The sequence below is a fragment of the Polyodon spathula genome, chromosome 8 (assembly GCF_017654505.1).
Source record: "Polyodon spathula isolate WHYD16114869_AA chromosome 8, ASM1765450v1, whole genome shotgun sequence".
NCBI lineage: Eukaryota > Metazoa > Chordata > Actinopteri > Acipenseriformes > Polyodontidae > Polyodon > Polyodon spathula.
Window position 1 is genome coordinate 34,533,268 of NC_054541.1, and position 20,906 is coordinate 34,554,173.

Sequence of the window (20,906 nt, forward strand, 5' to 3'; positions counted from 1 at the left end):
ACAGTCATTTACTTACAATAAAAATGTTCAAAATTAAATTTTACACAAGCAACTGTGAATTTTACAAACACACAGTTTTACCTATGATACCGACTGGAAAAAAGCGCTTAATAAAAGACCCAATCACAGGCAATTTTGTTTTTAAAAATCAGTTTGAAGTTAAAAAAATAAAAAAAATGCTAAGTTTGGGTGTGATTTAAAAAACTGTTGATAACCCCTGCTTTAATAACGCTTCAAAAACTCTTATTACTCTGTGACAAAGCCAATAACCTTCCACACCACATTCAATAAAGCATGTCATCTGTATCCCAAAAGTCACCAGCTCCCATCTCATTATCAGACCCCAGCTCAGCCCCAGAGACCTCAGTCATGACGGTCCATAGATGAACCAGGAGCCCATAAAATATTTACATCCAGAAAGAGGAGTCTGTAATAGCGGTGCACAAAGAACCAAAACACTAGCCAAGTAAACAATACTATTTAACATGTTACAATGCGACCTTTATTTATTATTGCAACTGCCATGTTGTTCTTATTAGAATAGTACAGTTAGCACATAAGCACACATATGTTGAAAATCTGTTTAAAAAAATCTAACTGATAATAAGATTTTTTTTTTTTGCTGATCCTTTGAAATTTGTATTAACGAGAATTAACTGTATATGTGGCTCTCTGGATACAATAGACCCATTCCTTAAAGATGAGTTCACCATTAAATTCCACTCTGTCAGATCAATTTGATTTAAAAACAGACTGAAAAACTCCTTTTGTTGGGGCCCGGTTAAATAATATATATATATATTATATATATATCTCTATATATATATCTATATATCTATCTATCTATCTATCTATCTATCTATCTATCTATCTATACTATCTATCTATATATATATATATATTATATATATATATATATATATATATCTCTCTCTCTCTCTCTCTCTCTCTCTCTCTCTCTCTCTCTCTCTCTCTCTCTCTCTCTCTATATATATATATATTTATATTATAAGGGTGACAAACATAGAAGACAGATGGACAGCTACTGGGGGGTGGGGATGGAACAAACTAGTTTTGGTGCAAATACTGCAAGAAAAATAGGTAATAAGAAAAATCCTGGGTAAAATACTACAAGGCAATTTCAGCGCCTGTCTTGATGATTAAGTCATCCTGTCTATCAAATCATGTTAATTGCCTGTTACACAGTACTGTGCATTATACAGCTCAGCTACATAGTCTATTTTTTATAGTATAGTTTTTCCATCTATGTAAAAGGATGTATTGAAAGAAAACTAGAACTTAGGGAAAAGGTATGAAAAGCGAGACTTGGTCATGCTGTCAATCGGATGCACAAACTGGGCTCCAGTACCAGTGCCATGCCACAGACCTCAAACAGAATAGCTGTAACATTGGGCTTACTGGAACAGCACCTAACTTCAAAATACCCATTTGGATAGATATGCAATGCTAACCAGGTCAGCATTTTACCAGATAGTAGTCTAAAACATATGTAACATTTTAGGTAAATAACATGCTGGCTATAAGAGTACAACCTGATAAGTCAAATAGGTCATGCACAGAGGAACATACTTAAAAATCACAGTCTGGTAGCTAGTTGAGTGTCAATTTTTTCCTACTAAAACCCTATCTGTAATTGCATTAATTGTGTGTGTCAACTGCCAGTTGCATTTGTAATAAAATGAGAAATGCATATACTTTTTTCTTACCAGCAGAGCTTAGACAACAATGAAAATCTGTGATGCTTAATGTAACCAGAATAAAAATGTATGAATGAAATGTGCCTAGTTCCTTCAGCCTGTGACCACCTACAATCTATCTTAATGACTCACAAGCACATCATCTAAAGAGCTTTCTGTGTCCTTGGTTTTGGCTGCCTCAGAATACAGGACACAGCTCATTAAAACCAAAATTCATTCACAGCTCTGAGGATCATGGCAACCCTCTGGTTATAAAATTATAGAGGCTTTGATCTGTCAACCCCCCCCCCCCAATAAAAATATCTGTAGCCCGTGGCCAATTTTCAAGGAGTTGTATGAAACTCGTTAATGTCTAGTTGAATTAAACGTTAAATGTTGTCTTTGATTCTGTAAACCTGTTCAATGCAAGTTTCTTCTCCCGCCATCATATATGCTAATAATCCTTTTAGAACTGAAATGAGCTCCTGAACTTCCATTCCCTTCACTGTCCTCTGGTGTAATCTTACTAATTGGTCTCTAGCACCTTTCCCTGGTCTAAAGTATGTCACCCTTCATGAAAAATGGATGATGTCAATTGTCCATGAATGACAACCTCATTAATAATGAAGAAGTGCTATTTGTGTCAGTGGGTACACAAGACATATCATGTAAGCAGATTCGGAATAAGACGTTTCTCCATCAAGCCAACATAAGCTTTGTTCAAGGGTTTTTAGTTTTTGACATTTTGGAAGCAGTCCTGCATACAGGATTGATGGAGAGTGTGCATTGCTTGTATTTAGCTTTCTACAGTAGAGGCTTCAAGCAGGCAAGCAGGAAATTGATATTTTTGTCATACAATATTTTCTGTTCTAGAACTGGACATCTGAAATACTTTCATATATAAATTAAAGCAACTTTTTAAGGTGCGCTAAATAACAGCATACAGTGTATACATTTTAATAATTCAAATATAGGCTGTGTAAATCACTGAATAAATGTTATTTCTTCAAAAGTACAGAATGATTCATGAGGTACAGTTCCATTTTTTTAAGAAATGGTTAAAAACTAAAATTTAACCCTAATCCTGTGGAAAGAGTTAACAACACAGGGATAGACGTGTGCAGTATTTTCAACATCTTATATTTGATTTCCTGTCATTGACCTTTGAAAGTAGCTGTGAGGAAAGCTTTAAGAGAAAAAAATAAATCATCTTCATTAAAAGACAGGGCTTTCCCAGTCAAGTTTCATATAAACTCAAGATATGAAGGATTTAATAAATACCCTTGGCATTCTAATGGTTTGTGGAAAAAAAAAAAATAATAATAATCTTTATTTCCAATGAATGGTTAATTCCAAAAAACGTTCAAAACATTGTGTAACTTAAAAAAACAAAACAAAACCTAATTGTTAAACAAATGTGTGTGTGTGTTTCCAAGTTTGGACCAGTTCCGTATCCAGCCAGTGCTATATTTTGGCTAAAGTCCAAGCTTCTCAACATTCTTTCTTTACCGAATTCGAATTACTGACCCTTCACAAAGAACTGAGAGATAACACTTAAGCTCAGAATCTTGGCCTGTTGTATCAGTTCAATCCCTGAACTAGCTGCATTTGTCTCCCATGGGTGGTCGAACCTTATTCAGCACAACTATCTAAAGATAAAAGCCTGACAAGCCGTAATATGCCAGCACTCCATCTCCTCCTTCTACTTTAACAAATCAAGTGAGTTACATTTTAAAGAATATTTGTGCTTTGTTCCTGCAATTACACACTTAATTAAAATGACTTGTATAACTAGGACTGTAATGATATTGCTCTGGGGTTTGCTTTGTAAGGCTCCAGTAATAAAACGGGCGCTGTCCATATTTACCATAGGCTTGATATTCAAAGCTGCATAGAGAATATTACCTCCAGGAAATACATAAATAAACATATGTGAATTGAACAGTACAAATATAAATTTCCTGCCATTTCATTTTTACCAAGATCAGTTAATTTAAAATGACTATACATATTTACCACCAACTCCGTTCGAAATGGTTAAACCTGGGCAATTAATTCAATAGTACTCCCATTATTTCTTATTGCAGACAGCTGCTGACAACTTAGAATTCCTGCAATGAATAATAGCACCTTACAAATGAGGCCACAAGTAAAAGTCCTTTCAAAGACTCCTTGTGCCAGGGTTTTGTTTTATCGGAACTGTTTTCACCCCCCTATAATGTGTTTCAACAGTTTTTAAGTGAAACTATTTTTTCTGATGCTGTATTATTGCAGTCAAGTGCAAAAAAGCCTTGATATTTATAGGCACGGTTATCTGACTGAACTATTTTGTTATAGTTGTCATCTAACTATTACCCTGAACTTATTAATTTTTTTGTAGAAAATGAAATATGTCTCTTGATGATACTGTTACAGTTTGAAGACATCAGATAGGAGATCTGTTTAGAAATATTTTTCTTCATTGAATTCCCTGTTGGTTCAGTGTAACCTTAGATCAACATTAGCACAAATCTGTGTGGCTGCCTGGCTGAGCTGGTCTCTATATCTAACAATGAGAGGATATCTAAATGGTGTTTTGCTAACCTTTAATTAAATGTAAAACACAAAAAATATTCTGAATGAAAACTCCAACAGCTTTTCGTTATCTCCCTTTGTATTTAAGCCTGTGAACCTCGCTAATTTAGACAGGGTTTGAGGTGTATGTTATGCTAATTTAGATAGGGTCTGTGGTGTATGTTAGTTTTGAACTTGGAAATCTTGATAAATGCAAGGTTTTCTAGTCAAACAACATGACACTCGGCAACGGTTTTTATAGGGATTTGCATTAATACATTGAGTAGTGACTGATTGATCATGCCTGGCCTATTGTTCTTTCAAAAGGAGAGAGAAAAGGAGCCCTGTGAGTAACAGAAAAAAAGGACACGAGCTAAAGCTATGTTCACAGCTAGAGGGTACTTTAAAAGGACACGTCCTACATCGGCTCCTGTTCCCAAAATTTAAAATGTACAGAGTGACAGCAGGCTATCTGGAAGTATTTATTATTTATTTTGCATCATAATTTACTTTATGCATGTTTATAATGTAACTACATTTTCATGTTAATCTTCACAGCATTGCAGTAGTAAAAGAGCTTCCATTTGCCACTTGCTGTGTCTCATCTTAAATATTGCAGTCAAATATACCGTAAAAGCAGAAATGATTACCATGGTCAAATGGAAATTTAACTTCTAGGTCCTAGTTGTAATAACTATCATGCAGGACTCCCATGTGCCACAAGTCAAGCCAATAAGCTTGGAAAGCATTGATCCTAATTGAAGCAAATTGGCAGAAACAAGACGAATATGACACAGTTGCTTCTTCCTTTGTGCCAGTCCAAATGAAGACTGGGAAATCCTTCTGCTGGTAGTCTTTGCTGCCCAGAAAACATGTTTGTGTTGAGACTGGCCAACATTTAGGTTTACGCTGTGGTTTTTAAAATCTATTCCATTTAAACATATTCCTGGTATGGCAGTTTGTCTCTGTTCTTTATGAGAAAGAAGGGTTTAACAAAAGTAATAGGTATTAGTATTATTCTACCCTTTACTGCATGTCCTCAAGCCATTGCTCTCAGATCTGTAGACGGTAGTCTTAGGCAACTTATTAAAGTTGATCTTCAATTATTTTCTTCTTCCTTAATAATAAGAACATATCAAATATACACTGGAAAGGAATCCTTTATCACTTAATTAATACCTATAACTAGGGCCATACCTAAATCGCGGTAAATTTTAAAAAATTGCAGCTCAGTTGCGGACAAAGTAAAAAGAATTGTGGGAAAGTAATAATAGTTCTTTAATAATTGCAGTTATTTACAAAATCCAATAGTATTATTTTTTAAAAATTAAAACATAAACAAATGAGCTGAAATGATAAAAAAAAACACTGTAGCATTATTTTGCCTACCAAATAATGTATTTGCATAACCAGGAATGTTTTTACTGTACCTATGCATTCATACAAAACAAACAAACAAAAAACCAACATGTCTACAGTCTCACCAGTACATTTTAAAGGAATAATAGTTCTAACAAAAATGCTGGACAAAATGGAGTCCAGTAATCTTTAGACCAAATCAATTACAGTGTTGTAGACTTCCTGGATAAAAGCAGAACATAACTCGAAAGAGTTGATTGTTTTCATCAATGGTTTGGCATGCTGAGCAATGGGTTCAATGTCAAGTACATGTCACTTAAAGGCGAGATTAAAGTGGTAACTACTTGTTTATCAGGTAAAATCTTCATTTCATTGAACTCACTGTATAAATTAACATGCTCAGCACGGTACAGAACTGCTTGAAACCACAAATCGCGTCCCCACTGGTTCTGGACACAGAGACACTTGATCGTGACTGGTCTCCTTTTTTTCTGCACGAAAAGCTTTGAAACACTGTTTGCAGCAATGAATTTGTCAAAAAATGTATAGGCCACTGTGGCAGAGCAAAGCTCTGCCCTTTAAATTGGCAGGGATGGGGTTAACTTCCCCTACCTGCCTGGGTTTATTATGTTCAGGTGGCTGGGGTTGATTAGTTGATTAGGTTGATTAACAATCAATCAGCACCCAGCCACCTGATATAAAAGGAGGCCTCTGCTTCTCATTTGGGGAGAGGGAGCTAAGGAAGCAGGTTGGTTTTTTTTTGGTTGTTTGGAAAGTTTGAATCCAGTGAAGGCATTGCCCAGCCTGGAAATTGTTATTTTTGTAAATTTTGCTTTTTGTCTTTCTTTGTGTTTAAATTGTTTTGTTTTGGCCCTTGTGCCCTTTCAATTTTGTGTTTATTTATAATAAAAGTTATTTTTTGAACTGCAGTCTGTCTCTGGGCCTCTTTCCACTCGCCAGCCTGCCACAGCCACTAATTGCTATCCAGACATACAATGTGTGCATTGCACGTTCTATGCACCGAATTAGGAAGTAGACCACATAGCAATTCATTACATGTCCAAGTACACAGTATGTCACATTGTCTGTCACAATCTCAGACACCTTGTTAAACTCAATATCAAAATCTGTCAGGCTTTTGATGACAGCTTGTGACACGGTTGAGTAATTTACCAGTTCAAGTACAGCAGTGTCCAAAAAGAAATGGGGTATGCTTTTCCGAATCAGCCATTTCAGGGGTACAGCAACAATATACAACATATAATTATCCTTGTCATCTTGTCAACACAATGCAAACATAATCAGCTTTTTTCATATGCTCTTTCAGCTCGTTCCTATATACTTCAAGCACTTTTGATAAGTAATCTTGGCAAAGTCTGTTAGCAGAAGGAACAGCACCTGTGTTTGGGATTTCTTTCTGAATATACTCCCTCAACACAGAGTTATCTAGTTTCTCCAACGGTACGCTTGCTCTTGAGAATGCTTTGACAAGTTCAGAATATGACACATTTCTAGTCCGTCTGGCCTTTTTCTGTCTATCTTTATTAAATGAACACCACTTATGTGTGTGGTCCAACGTGACACTGCAGGTTGTGCAGAACAATTTTCCACCGTCGGCATGTTATTCTTTGGGATATTGCTTAACACGGTTGTTTTGAATGTAGCCTATTATTGTCCGCTTTACAGGGCTTGTTGTTAGTGATAAATATGGCAGCTGTGGCCATTAAGCAGCACAGAAGGTGATGACGTTGGCAGGGGCCTGATACACACACACAGGTGGACAGGCTACTTACCTTAGACTTATGACTATCGAGAGTTGCCCCAAACCAGAAATGAGATGCTTAAACTTTCATTTCAAGAGGCATTGTTGCCAAAACACTAGGCCATTCGTCCAAGAAGAAGATATCATTACCTTAATAAAAGGGGCCCCTGTGGGGAGATTGCATAAATCCTTTACACTGTGTCTGAAGCAGAAGACACTGGATATGCTAGCTTTAGGAAAGATACATTAGGTAATAATGCTTCTGAGTTTATTAACTTCTACACACGCGACAGTTAATGATAAAAAATGTGGTTTAAAGTACATATACTCACCCCAGTTAAGGTTTTAATATTATGCAGTGCATTCTGAGCCTCAAGGGCGGCTTTTCTTGTGTAATACGTTACAAAACAGCAGCCTGCAAAGAATGAGAAAATCAAGTCAGAACAAGTATATAGACAGTGGGTGTGTGTGTGTGTGTGTGTGTGTGTGTGTGTGTGTGTGTGTGTGTGTGTGTGTGAGAGAGAGAGAGAGGGAGGATATTTGGAAGCATTACATAAATCTAGACATTTGACAATGGCTGAACAATCCCATATGAACTCAAATGTATTCCACCCACTGCTTTTATTTTTTTTCATCCTGTTTAACTCAATTTTGTTCCTGAAAATTGAATCTGTTTGTCATAAAATGTTAAACTGCAACACTTTCAATATTTAAAACCACATTTGCAAAACTTGAGTCATAACACACAAAACTTTTTATGTATTTATTTATTTTTTACATCAGACAACATCACTTAACATTTATAAAAAAAAATGTTTATGTATAAAATTGAACTGTTGGTCTCTGTTGGCATGTCTTCTCTGAAATTTGCTGGATACAAATTCATAGGCTTCTTTCATACATTAAGAATGTTTTATATATGAGGGAAGAGCTTCAGCTGAGATGTCTTATTCTTCAATGCTCAGTAATTATGGAAGGCATATTTCTTTGATGCGCATTGAAATAAAGGTATCGCTAATAGAGACTGCAATTACATACAAGGGCTACATTATATAACCGTTCAAATAATAATGGTATCTTAGCAGGTAAATCCAGCTCATGGCAAATTCAAATTCAGGACAGCAATAGGTTCCTTGTGTTGTGCATTTGGGAATTCATCTCAGGACTGTGTCAGAATGACAGATCAAGGAATCAGGGCCCTGGAAGGCTAAGAGTGTCAAGACCGACAATGTTCACTGCCTGCGTATTAGTTCTACTCTTCCTGCTTCACAGGCAAAACAGGTGGGGAATTTGCACATGCACTCAAATATGGAGCTCTGGTAGTGACGCAAAAACACAAGCTAGGTTAGATGAAAAAAAAGAGGCCTAAAGTTTCCATTTAGGTAATTTTTTTCTGCTGTGATTTAAAATTCTCATTTCCACTACTGATAGTGTCTATTTAGGTAACATAAGAGAAAAAGACTTCAGTGTGTCATGTGACAATGTTTACAAACGGGTTTCTGTTCACCAATATGATGAATTCATTGTTGAGAATCATTAGGTGAGGAATATGGCAGGGCAAATTAGAAAGCACAAATATGGTACAATGTATATTATAACTTTGTTAAGACTCGTTACACCCAATTTCAAGCAAAGAAGAACACTTTGTTTCACTTAAACAATCCGCTAGAATGAAATGCATGCACACACAAAGAGATTTCTCCGTGGCTATTTTCTTTGTCATGTTACAAATGCATTCCGGATAATTGGGCTCCAGTTCTGGTTTTACAGTCATCCCTCAGTTGTAGCTGGGGAGTTCTCTTGGAAAGGGCACACTCAGTCATTGCAAACCTGAATAAAAGCGCTCTCTATAAATTCTCCTACAACTGGGAAAACTGAAGCGCTTTTGACCCAGAGTGGGTAAATTCTGCTGCAATTCCAAGCCTGTTGGGAGTGCATCAGCGAACTAATGTGAACAAGTATGATGTACTGCGACATTTCCTCCTCCATTATTATGTAAATTCCAGCAAAAAGTATGACAGAGGAATTATATCAAGGACAAAATTGCTTGACTAGGTTTTCAACTCTGTGAATAAGCCAATTATTTTAAAGAATGTTTTGTAATGCGTGGTTTTTCTGAATTTTGGCCATAGTGTTCACTTTAAATATTAGATTTTCCTTTTAACCAAAATTAATATTTGATCTAGTGACATGATAGGGGCCTTCATTATTTCAGAATTACTCGACTCAGCAGTCCTACTATAGAAATCTGAAGAGAATCCACTCCCTATTACAAATACTTTAATAGTTCACACTATGCTTGGCCAGCAACTGTGTTTCATAATATTTTGTGCATATTAAAATAAATAAATAAAAATTAACAAGGGTAACCCCTCTGCAATAAATATATTGTTTTCACAGTCATGTCTGTTACAAAGAACACAGGTATCATTAACCACATACATACATAACTGAATTTACGTAAAATTTTGTGAATAGGTTCCCTATAAACTACAACTGGAATGTGTGCAAGCAATTGCCTTTAAAACAGTATTATTGGCATTGATATTCATACACCCAGTAAAAATATGTGAAATATTAATGATCCTCAAATTAAATGTAAGAAATATTAGAGCAGTTCACAGGCAATCTGTTTCTTTCTTCCACGAATACAAATGCAAATATTTCAAGAAGCGATCACTGTATTTAATCATCCGAGATATGACCCATCTTTTTAAATAGGCTAAAGTATGAACTAATGATTGACCATTCTTCCCAGACGTGACACCATGCTGTAACAATGGAACACAGAGCCATCCCCACCCCCCCGAAAAAGATTCACCTTAACGTTGTTTGATCCAGGAACCCTCATTTATTCCAGTGCCAAGTGCCAAATGTATTGCCACCTCTGCCAAGTCTTTCCAGGAGAAATTGGCTGTCAGCTGTAATTCCAAGCAGACAGCGCTTCAGGATTTTCTAACTGCTTAAACTTAAAACCAGAATTTTGAACTGCTCCAAAGAAAAGCTGATCGGGGCTGCCTGATGAATGCGGTTCCAATAAATTACAAGGTAGCTTGAGGACGCCTTGAGGTTTGTGTGCACTAATGCCCATTTATACCTTCAGCTTAACAGTGTCACTTAAAAGGGGCCAAATTAACATTATTCAACTTCCACCAGAATGACTGACAGGGCTTCTCTCTCTTTCTGTGTTTATTTAGTTTAATGTCCTCCTTTTAGGTGATTACAGAACCAGTCATTTCCAGACAGCTCTCCACAAACCACTTGTGACAAACAGTTAAAGAACTTCTGGTGTCAGAAAGCAGTCAGGGAGGACAGAGGCAGAAGCAAGTGGAATGCAAGGTAAGGAACAGTATGGAGATATGTAGCGAGCAGATGGTAGCAGAATTTGAGCAGTGCAGTGGATTAATGCTCCACCTCAGTGCACTGGCCTTTCACCTCTGGGACATGATCTTAATTGAGGCAGAAGACAAATAAACTGAAACCCCTTCTAAAACCAATAGATATGGAATGGAGTTTAGGTGGTCTGAGTGTAAAATGAAAAGAGGAATTATATACGTCAGCTGTTACCACTCGATTCCCAGGTGACTTGAAGCAGGCATGTTTCAAGGAAAACTGCTTGAATCTGCTAAGAATAGTTTTTATGTTGTCTGAATCTTAAAAGAAAGGTTTTTAAAATCTGGTGGTCTGTTGTGAGCCTCTGTAACCATTCATGTTACATTATTGTCTGTACTACGTCAGAGAAAATAAACTCTTTTTTTTTTTTTAATGCCATTCAAGCAATGCCTGTGATCTATCTATTTATAGACTGTGCTCTGCAGCCAAACCAAAAAAAAAAAAAGTATTTAGCTACAAAAAAAAACCCCCACAAAAAACATATCATATACATTTGGCATTTGAAAGCAGCTGGCTCCAATATATCTTCAGCATTCTCACAGCCTTTCAGCTGTTAGTCCCTCTCAATTTGAGAAGACTGCGGATTACAATGTGATTGCCATGATTTACAGCAACAGCTGATGCCTCACACTTCACTGTTAATTGGGCTGAATAAGACACAATGCATCTCTAGAATTCTCATTTCAGCAAGTTAGTCTTCAATGTAGCAGGAAAGAATGGAAAATAAAAATAAAATAAAATTCCTAGCTAAGAATTATTGACTAAAGCTGTGATGCAGCTCAGTCATACTACGCAATTTCCCTATTATTGCATTTTAACTGGCCTGACCCTATAAAAGTAAGATAGCATCTACTGCACATGATGCACCTTACATTAGATGAAATTAATTATGCCTATAATTCAAAGCAATTAAGAGAATAATCCCATTCCTGTTTACTTTGAAATATGTAAATAAATCACTGATGTGTCAAGAAGCATGAGTTTTTAATAGGCATGGTAGGTAGAACATGACAAAAAAAATCAGATGTTGCAATAGTATTGCTATTGGGGAAAAAATTCACAAAACAATAAATTAGTCTAGGGAGATGGCTATTTGCGATAAAGGTTGCTATTTTCTGTCTCTAGACCAACAGGGTGACCAAATGAGTTATTACAGTTAAAAGCAATGAATCAGAGACCAACTATGACAGGTCAAACCATAGTGATTTACTCCAGTGAGGTTTTATTATCTCGACATGGCAGAACAACTTAAGATAACACAATTATGAATGAAAAATGTCTATTGGATAAGTTGATGGCCTGTACACAGCTAAAATAAAGTATTTTTTCACTCTGCTTTCAAAGGTGTATTAATAATCATCATGCACACACATCTCTAAATGAAGACATTAAAAAAACATCATGTTTTCAATTTGGGGTTAATAATAGGGCTATTTTCAACCCTGTCTTGGCACAGCATCATTGTTCTTGGCCTCAAGTGGGAGGCAATGTGGAACAAGGATTAGAAAGATAAATGACATCAGCCTGCTGTGCCAATTCACATAAAACATTACCAGCTTGAAATGTAATGTTTACAGACTCATTTCGACTTCATAATTTCCTTTCAAGGTATTTAAGAGTGTTTTGTAAAAGCAAATGTACTTTTAATATTACCATGAACACCAAGTTCTCGTCAATTGTCTCCGGGTCAATAAAAAGTTAACCCCCCCATATTTAGCAGAGACAAAGATTGAAACATGTGCTGGCAGCTTCTTTTCATGCTGCAGACCTGCCATGCAGCCACCTCAGAGATACAGTACTGGAGGACCATGCAGCTCTGAGCAACATAGAGGCAGGCCTGCTGCTACGCATTTAACCGAGGACACCCTGGCCAACCAAAGACCTCCCCCACCAGGGCACTGCTCAGCTAATTGTGTGCCACCACCTAGGAGCCCCTGTCCACAGTTGGCAGAGGAATAGCCTGGACTCGAGCCGGTGACCTCCAGGCAATAGGGCGCATCCTGCACTCCACGTAGAGCACCTCTACCAGATGCACTACTCAGGAGCCCCACATTTACAATATCTTGGTCTGCACAATGTTACAGGTGATATACTTACGTTGATAACATGATGAAAAACAATACTTACCGATAATGTACAAAATAAGAATTTCAACTTTAAACAATCATGTCCAATAAGTTCAACTTTTATTTGATTCAATATGCGGACTAGATTAAACCTAGTTTGATAATTGATGAGGCTCTAAAGCATAGCTCTTTTATATATTTACTTGGTTTTACCCTGCAATACGTGCAAATGTTTGCAGTAAAATTCTATTTTTATGTTTTCTTCTATGGATGTTTCTATGCAAGCTTATGATTCCTATAACCCACTACTGTTGATAGTTATAATAGGTTTTTCCTCAAAACCCAGAAGACACCCACACTGACTATTATTAGATCAATGTAATTATTTGAGGATACATACTGGCGTGACACCCTTGTGGTTCTCAGATCAACTCAGAGGTTTCCAAGACGATCTCTGCGTATACTGTCAATGAGCGATTCCTCCTGTACATACAAGTGTCCCAATTTAAAGTATTTTTCACATTAAACAATACCACTTTAAAAACAAACATCTCTCTCTCTCTCTCTCTCTCTCTCTCTCTCTCTCTCTCTCTCTCTCTCTCTCTCTCTCTCTCTCTCTCTCTCTCTCTCTCTCTCTCTCTCTCTCTCTCTCTCTCTCTCTCTCTCTCTCTCTCTCTCTCTCTCTCATACCATTCCTTGGGTTCACCCCACCTGCTGGAATTTCAGATCAGTGCCTGATGTGTGGCAGAGTGAGGGATTGCCTGGACAACATTGCTGGAAAGACTGAGGAACTTTTGGTTGAACAAAAAGGTCAGAAAGAGCTTAGGGTCATGTGTTGTATTTTTATTACTCTGTTAAACATTTGTTGTCTTATACCACAAGCCAAAATGAAAACCATGTGCTGTGCCTTTGAAAATGTCAAAAACATGACTTGTAATTTGCTCCTACAGTCCATGCCAATTATTATCTGAAGCCAACTATTTAATCATTTTGTATGGTATAAAACAGATAGCACAAAGGTTATTAAAATAAACCATGAACTGAAACTGCGGTTACAACTTAAAATCACTTTCACCCAAGAAAATCCATCTCTCAGTCGTTGACATTTTTTTTTTTTTTTTAAGATGCAGCGCTAGAACAAAGGTGGTGTGTTTATGTCATAGCAGCCACTGATAACAAAGTATTTTTGCAAATCAGGAATTGTGTTACTGCTACCTTGGACAGGCATCTCCAACATGAAAATAAATCAGTAATTGAGCAATATTTTGAAGAGCTCACTGGAGAAACTTGAGCTGCATCTACATGTTATAATGCATTTATTAATACTGTGCAGTGGTAACCGTGAAAACCTCAAAACTATCTGGCAGAAGGATTTAAACTGTCAAATTGATGACAAAGTCCTACAAGGCCTGGGGACTTGGTTGGGAAGGTCTCTGCCAACCTCACCTAAATTGTGCCTCCTATGAGACCGATCTGAGATCCCAAAGGTGACAAATAAAGAATTCTGTCTGATCACAGTGGACTTCATTTTTGCTGTCAGGCTGGTCCTCTGTGATTAGAAGAGCTCCTCTACTCCGAAATTTAAAAAGTGCATAGACTCCATGATTCAAACTGCTTCCTATGAACAGATGCTAACTAGGCTGTCCAATAAAAGTCATGATTTTACAAAAATTTGGGATCCTTTCCAGTGCCATGTCCTAAGCTGAACTTGTTTCCCTAATTGTCAATTAACCTCTAACACTGTACTCACAAAATCTTGTATTGTATACAATGTAAAGCGCTACAGACTTATCTGAATGACCTTATTTTCTTTTCTGTATAAAAATATACTGGGAATGTATAATTTGTTGGAAAATCCAAAACAAATGTTAACAAAAAAAAAAAGAAATCAGCGCTAGCCCTGAAATACAGTACTATCTTTTCAAAATGATGTAGTCCGGTGAGCCACAGTTACTATTAGCTAACAAATAACAAATAATTAAAACGTGCAGTTTTGAAAGAAACATATGTATGGTTTCTGGTACTACACTAGGTTAAATCTTCTCCGTTGAAGACTTAATGTTTCAATTCCCAGGGCATTTCTCTTTAGAAGCATCTTGGGGGTCAAAAAGTGTTACCTGCTGTAAAGCATGTCAGACAACATGGAAAGCAGCTAGTTGAATAGTGCCTGGAAATAAGGTGTGGGGAAAAGTGTTGGTGAAATGCACAAGAATACCTGAACGCAAGGTTGTAACCAAAGATTTCTTTAACCAAGTGTAGTAACATGTGTTTCTTTCAAAACTGCAGAGCGATTGGAAATGTAAGACATCAGGTAAATAAAATGATAAACTAAGCTACAGCATAACCACTTTAAAAAGGACAGAAAGAGTCCGCATTTTAACAAGAACACAAATGCTACTGAGATAGCATCATGTGCACAACCGAAGCCATGACTCTACCTATTTATAAACATTTCCTGGGTAATGGGCCACCTTATAAGAAGGGGACACTGTATATAAAACACCTAATGATATAAACCTTTAAGTACTGTCAATTTATTTTTATTTTTTTACAAACCCCAAATGCTTTTTTTTTTGTTTTTTGTAATGGAAAATCCAAAACCTACGAAGTTAAAAGGTTTAAGTTCCAAGAGGAGTGGGAGAGGGGTGTGGATTTCATACTACAATTGTCCAGCCAGCAAAGAGGAGATGGAGAGCATAGTGACTGATATTAGAGCCAACAATCTTAATAAGGTGAAATATGTGCTGGCATGCAAGATACAGGACATTCAAAATGGTGAACTCAGTACTAGACCTCAGAGTCTAGTAATTCAATCCATAAAAATCAGTAACAAGGCTTTAGGTCCAGCAAACTTGTACCCAAATGTCAAATCCATTTTATTCAATATTTGAAACAAAATATAGCAATCTTAGAAAGGTATTGCTGTACATTTAATCCAAAAAGGATGAATTACAAACCATATATGTTTTTGTTTTTAAAAGAATTTAAAATTGAAAAGGTATTTAAAAGAATTTACAAAGAAAAACTCAAGTTAAGTTGTCTAATGTTTTTAAAACGAGAGCCCTGGGGAGCATTTAGGTTTACTCAGTGATAAAGCTATAATGTTATTTTTTCACCAGGGTGAGAGACACTTCTGATTAACCTCTCTCTTTTTCTTTTTTTCTTTTAAGAGATACTTTGTCATATGTGCTTTAGCATAATATACCTTGCTCCAATGCATGGCAGCAGCACCACACAGAGTTGCTACGTACAATGATTTAGTAATATGCAAAAAATCAAAAGACTGCATTTTGCAAGCGAGTGACATATGTGTGATTTATAGTATTCACACATTGTGAAACGGTTTCTGTTAACAGAGAAAAAAAAAAATATATATAGTGTGTGCGTGCCGCCTGACGAACCTTCGAAGGTTTAGAACTACCTTCGAATTCCTGTCTAGCGAATGAACCTTTGAACACAGCCCTAGTTTTGTATAATAATATTAGAAATAGAGTAATTGAATTCAACCCAGAGTATTTTTTTATCTTGTATGGCCATCTAGCATGCTCAAATAACACCACAGCTTCTTGGAACAATTTAGGGAGTGAGGAGTCAGTTATTATTATTGGCGTAGCTGCCAGCATTCTGTGTAGTTTGGCAGATCACATGCTTAAAAGACATGAATTGACTCCAAATGACAACACTACAGCCAGCTGGGCAGGTGTTACAAAGGATTGCAGTGAAATTGAAGTTTCCAGTTTAATGTTTTCCTGGCTCATCACTGATAGGTTTTTAACAATTGTCGGACAAATATTTGAATGTGGAAAAACGACCAAGTCTTGGTAATGACATGGCAACAACCTCTGCTTTGCAGCTTGCATATATTGCAGTGACAATCTAATATAAATTTATAATAATTCTTTACATTAATCTAGCCATTGTAAGTAACTGCAATAAAGCATGCAATCTTATGTTCTTGTTTACAGAAGCATGTATTAGGTTAGGAAGGTTAGTATCTTTCAAAGAAAATAAATGTAACAAGTTTAAGGCAGTTGTATTTTTCTTGTAGACCTCTTTTCTTTTTAAATTACATGCCATGAGAATTTACTTGACATGCAATGTAGTCTTATAAAACCGATAACTGCTGTCTTGGTGGTTATATCTATTCATGAGTGCCTGTATGTGGAACAAACCTTCACATACGAACCTTAACAACTGATGATATTAGGTGAAACATAATTGTGTTTACTTTTAAGCCAGGGTTAAAACAGAACTGGCACCTTATGGATGAAAGAAGAATATGCCAGTTAAGTCCTATCTTAAATTTTAGTGGCAGGAAGTCACAGCTGAAATCATGCAAAGGAAATTCATTTTGCCATGAAAAATATAATTTTTACTGACAATGTGCTGTTGGATGTAGTTTTGACTTATTTTGCAATTGTGGTAAATTGGTATGTCTGGAAGAAAGTGTTGTAAGTGATGCGTTATCCCCCCCCCCCCCCCCGTGATGCGTTTTCCCCCCCCCCCCCCCCCCCCCCCCCCCCCCCCCCCCCCCCCCCCCCCCCCCCCCCCACCCCCCCCCCCCACCCCCCCCCACCCCCCCCTTTTCCTTCTTTGCTCTCCCTTCACAATATAATAAACTAGGCTTATACCCCAATGTGCAGATTTTTTATCAAAAATCTCATGTATCCATTTTTCCTTATCTAAAATATTTGGGAATAGTACTTGTGCACTTTGTTACTTTGATCCCACTACTAAAGGAACAGCAGATTGTTGACGCCTAGGGCTTAACACACCCCATTAAATTCCAATAAAACAGGCTCCTCTTAAAACATAAAAGACATACAATATGAAAATAAAAAAAACAATACATGCCTTTACCTTTACTCTGAGGAGGATTCTGACTCCTGTCTCGGAGGATATTAATCTGGTAGACTGCACCATATGGTTCAAACAACTCCTTTAGCTCCTTTTCTGACCATGACCGAGGGATCTGTCCAACAAACATTTTAATGGCGTCTGGCTCTGGCTGGTCCGAGTGCTCTAGTGCTCCATTCATCTTGCTAGCAGTGCCGTTACTGTTAAAAAATAATAATAATAATAATAATAATAATAATAATAATAATAATAATAACAATACATTACAGGTTTAGCAACAATATTATGCTGTTCAAACAAATCTTTTCAACAGCAAACTGTTCTTAATTTCTGGTAGGTACCACTGCTACTGTAGTACTGTGGGACACACATTTCCGTAAGCATTCTCTAAAAATGTGCATTGCAAACAATAAAACCACAGCATGTCTTTACCTCCTATAAAACGTGATATACTGTATTATGCAGCTATGCACTGCTGCTGTAAACACTACTGCAAGAGATAGCAGCGCCAGGCTGGCAGCAATAAGACAAATCTGATTTTTGTAATAAAGTCACATGAAAGGAATATGAAACGCTTGGAGAGCTGTCAGATGACTAACCCAAGCTACTAGAGATGAATCTGCAAATTGTATGAGGCCTCCATGCATGCATCAAATTAGGCCAAGATCCCCCAGAATGGAAAATACTTCAGCTGTACTGGTGAGAACGAAAGATTAGCAGCTTGTGTACAGTAGTGATATGGTCTAAGCTTCTACTGTACCTTTGATTACGTTTAGGGGGTGTGGGGTTTGGGGGGGGGATGTGTAAAATATATTTTTTTTTTTATTGCACTCTCCTTAAACGATTCCCTTTTCACATTTCTCTCCAATGCTCTACTGCTTGTGGAAAAGAAAACCTTAAAAATATCCAAGAACATTTTCTAATAGTTTAAACTGCAAGATGTGGGCTACAAAAGAAACTGCATAACAGGATCACTGTGAGGACACTTGATTGTTGCAGTGCTCAGCTGGTCTTATTGCAGAACTCCACATTGTCTCTATGGATACTGCTGACAGCACCTGTCTTGGTTGATTGATTGATTGATTGACTTTAAATAAATACATACATACATAAATAAATAAATAAATAAATAAATAAATAAATAAAAGCATTCCAGATGGTACAAAAAAAAAGAAAAAAGGTCTGTTTGTAGCACACTACAGTATTTTAATCCAGAGATCATATCCGTAAGGGTTCACACAAAACCTCCACACAAGCTGTTTAGCGTGTACTACAATATGTCACACTACAACACCAGATTTCAATGGGCTTCACAAATTAAAATACCAGATTGCTACAGTCAAGTGTATGGGATCATGTGTCAGTTTTTAACAAGTTAGACCAACACACTGTTCTATTCAGTACAGACAGGTAACAGACTTACTTTATGTCCAAACTAAACCACGTTGACCAGAACACTTGTACTGAATTATTAAAATTGAAAAAAATTAAACAAAAACAAAAGTAGAGTACATGAAGCGGTTTTCAAAGTTACACACTAAACCTGTCAATAAAAGCATTTCTGCTAGCTTCAGATTGCCAGTTTGATAAAATAGGAGCCTACAGTACTTGTTTAAACCATGAAGCCAATGCAACCGGGTATATTATGGAAAGCCTTGTTTCAAAGTAAGGGAACAGGCCGCTGATGCCGTTAAAATCAAGAATGTCTGAAACATGCAACAGAAACAACAGCCAGAGTGTCTTAGGCACAATCATAATTGGAATGGAACCCAGAATTTTCAATACAATCTTTGTTTAGAAGATTTCTGGAGACAAGGCAGAAGTATATGGTCAGCTTTGTCCCTTACATTTTCAAATATCCTACGCTCTTGCAACGAACAATTTATCCTTTGGGACTAAACAGAATGCCCCATCACATAAGCACAATCATGGACAAGGTGTCATTCTTTACTGTGAAGAGCACCCGGGGCTCAGATTAAGCTGTTGAGTGGTCTGCTGCTCTTGGTTGCTGGCAGAGCATCCTCTCTCAATTTGCACCAATTTTCCATCTAATAAAGTAACTACTGCTTCCATCATTCAGTCAGCTTGTAGGGCTGAATTCCTACTATGAAAAAATGTGCCTAACTAACATGTTGGCAAAGCTATTTTATTTATTTTTTGACTGGTTTGACAAATTGCATTTATCTTAAACTAATAAATTGTATTAGTTTAAAACAAAAAAAAATACAATGCATAAAAGGTAGAAACAGTTTAAAATAAAAAATAAATCAACTGATCCATGCACAGCATTTAATTTGAAGCAGCTTCCATTTTTCTTTTTGTGCAGCTTTGCCCAGTTTTATCCCAGGTTCACACCGATTCAGAACCTCAACTCACATTTTATTTTCTTTCAATATTTTTGATTTTTTATAAAGTCTACACAGAGTAACTGAAGAGATGCACCAGACTTTCAGAATTTCACTTCTTCAGATGCATTTTTTAACAAATGGTTTATGAAGAGCTTGCAGGCTGAGTGCTTGCGTATGAAAACAGCCCTAGACATCTGAAACTCCAGACTTAGTATGAAACCACGGTTATCCCTACTGAGGGCTGCCAGAATCAGTCCAGTAAGTCTTGATTTAAGCTACCATATTAAAATATTTAAGGGGTGTTAAAATTAACCATCTATATATGCTAAAGTGTGTGATGAAACTGCTAACACTTTTTAACTGTACAAACAAATGCTGTTTTGTTTTTCTCTTTTGTCGGTATTATTTGGTTTGGAATTATATGCAAACGTCCGTTTCAGTTCAGTTTTGCTTTGGGAAAGTCATAACCGTTGCATTCCTGAATTAATTATGCATAATTAAACACATCACAGCTGTCAGCATATTTCCTACCAACCTAATAATGCCTTACCTCATTTGCTAGACACAAAGGGTTTTTTTTTGTTTTTTTAAATGTATCACCAGTTATAAAATTTGATATACATGATTTTGCAGCAGGAAGGCCAGCTGTGTGATCAGGCAACTGTTCTGTCTTTTACTCTTTCAGGAAAGTCGACAGGTGATCACTTAACAGTAATCAGTAATGCTGCATAATCTTAATTAATCATATTTACAAGAAAACACCCTGCTTTGAAGTACAATAACACAAATTTACTAGGTTTAATTGGAGGTATTTATTTGGTTACCCCTACACTGTGACAAGTTGACAGCTGAATTCAAATTAGCTTCCCCT

The 20,906-nt window shown here is 36.7% G+C and overlaps 1 protein-coding gene across 11 annotated transcripts in view; it reads right to left on the reverse strand.

The window, feature by feature from the left end:
- Window positions 1–20,906, reverse strand: part of LOC121319852 (CUGBP Elav-like family member 2) — a 168,107-nt gene that overhangs the window by 36,734 nt on the left and 110,467 nt on the right. For 6 of the 11 annotated variants that reach the window (XM_041257732.1, XM_041257730.1, XM_041257727.1 and 3 more), the window contains 2 exons: window positions 17,685–17,887; window positions 7,704–7,786 (listed from right to left, as the gene is read on the reverse strand). In XM_041257732.1, the coding sequence (XP_041113666.1) occupies window positions 7,704–7,786; window positions 17,685–17,868 (267 nt within the window). In that variant the 5' untranslated portion in view covers window positions 17,869–17,887. The remainder of the gene's footprint in view (window positions 1–7,703; window positions 7,787–17,684; window positions 17,888–20,906) is intronic. The other 5 variants (XM_041257734.1, XM_041257736.1, XM_041257726.1 and 2 more) reach the window with 1 other exon arrangement.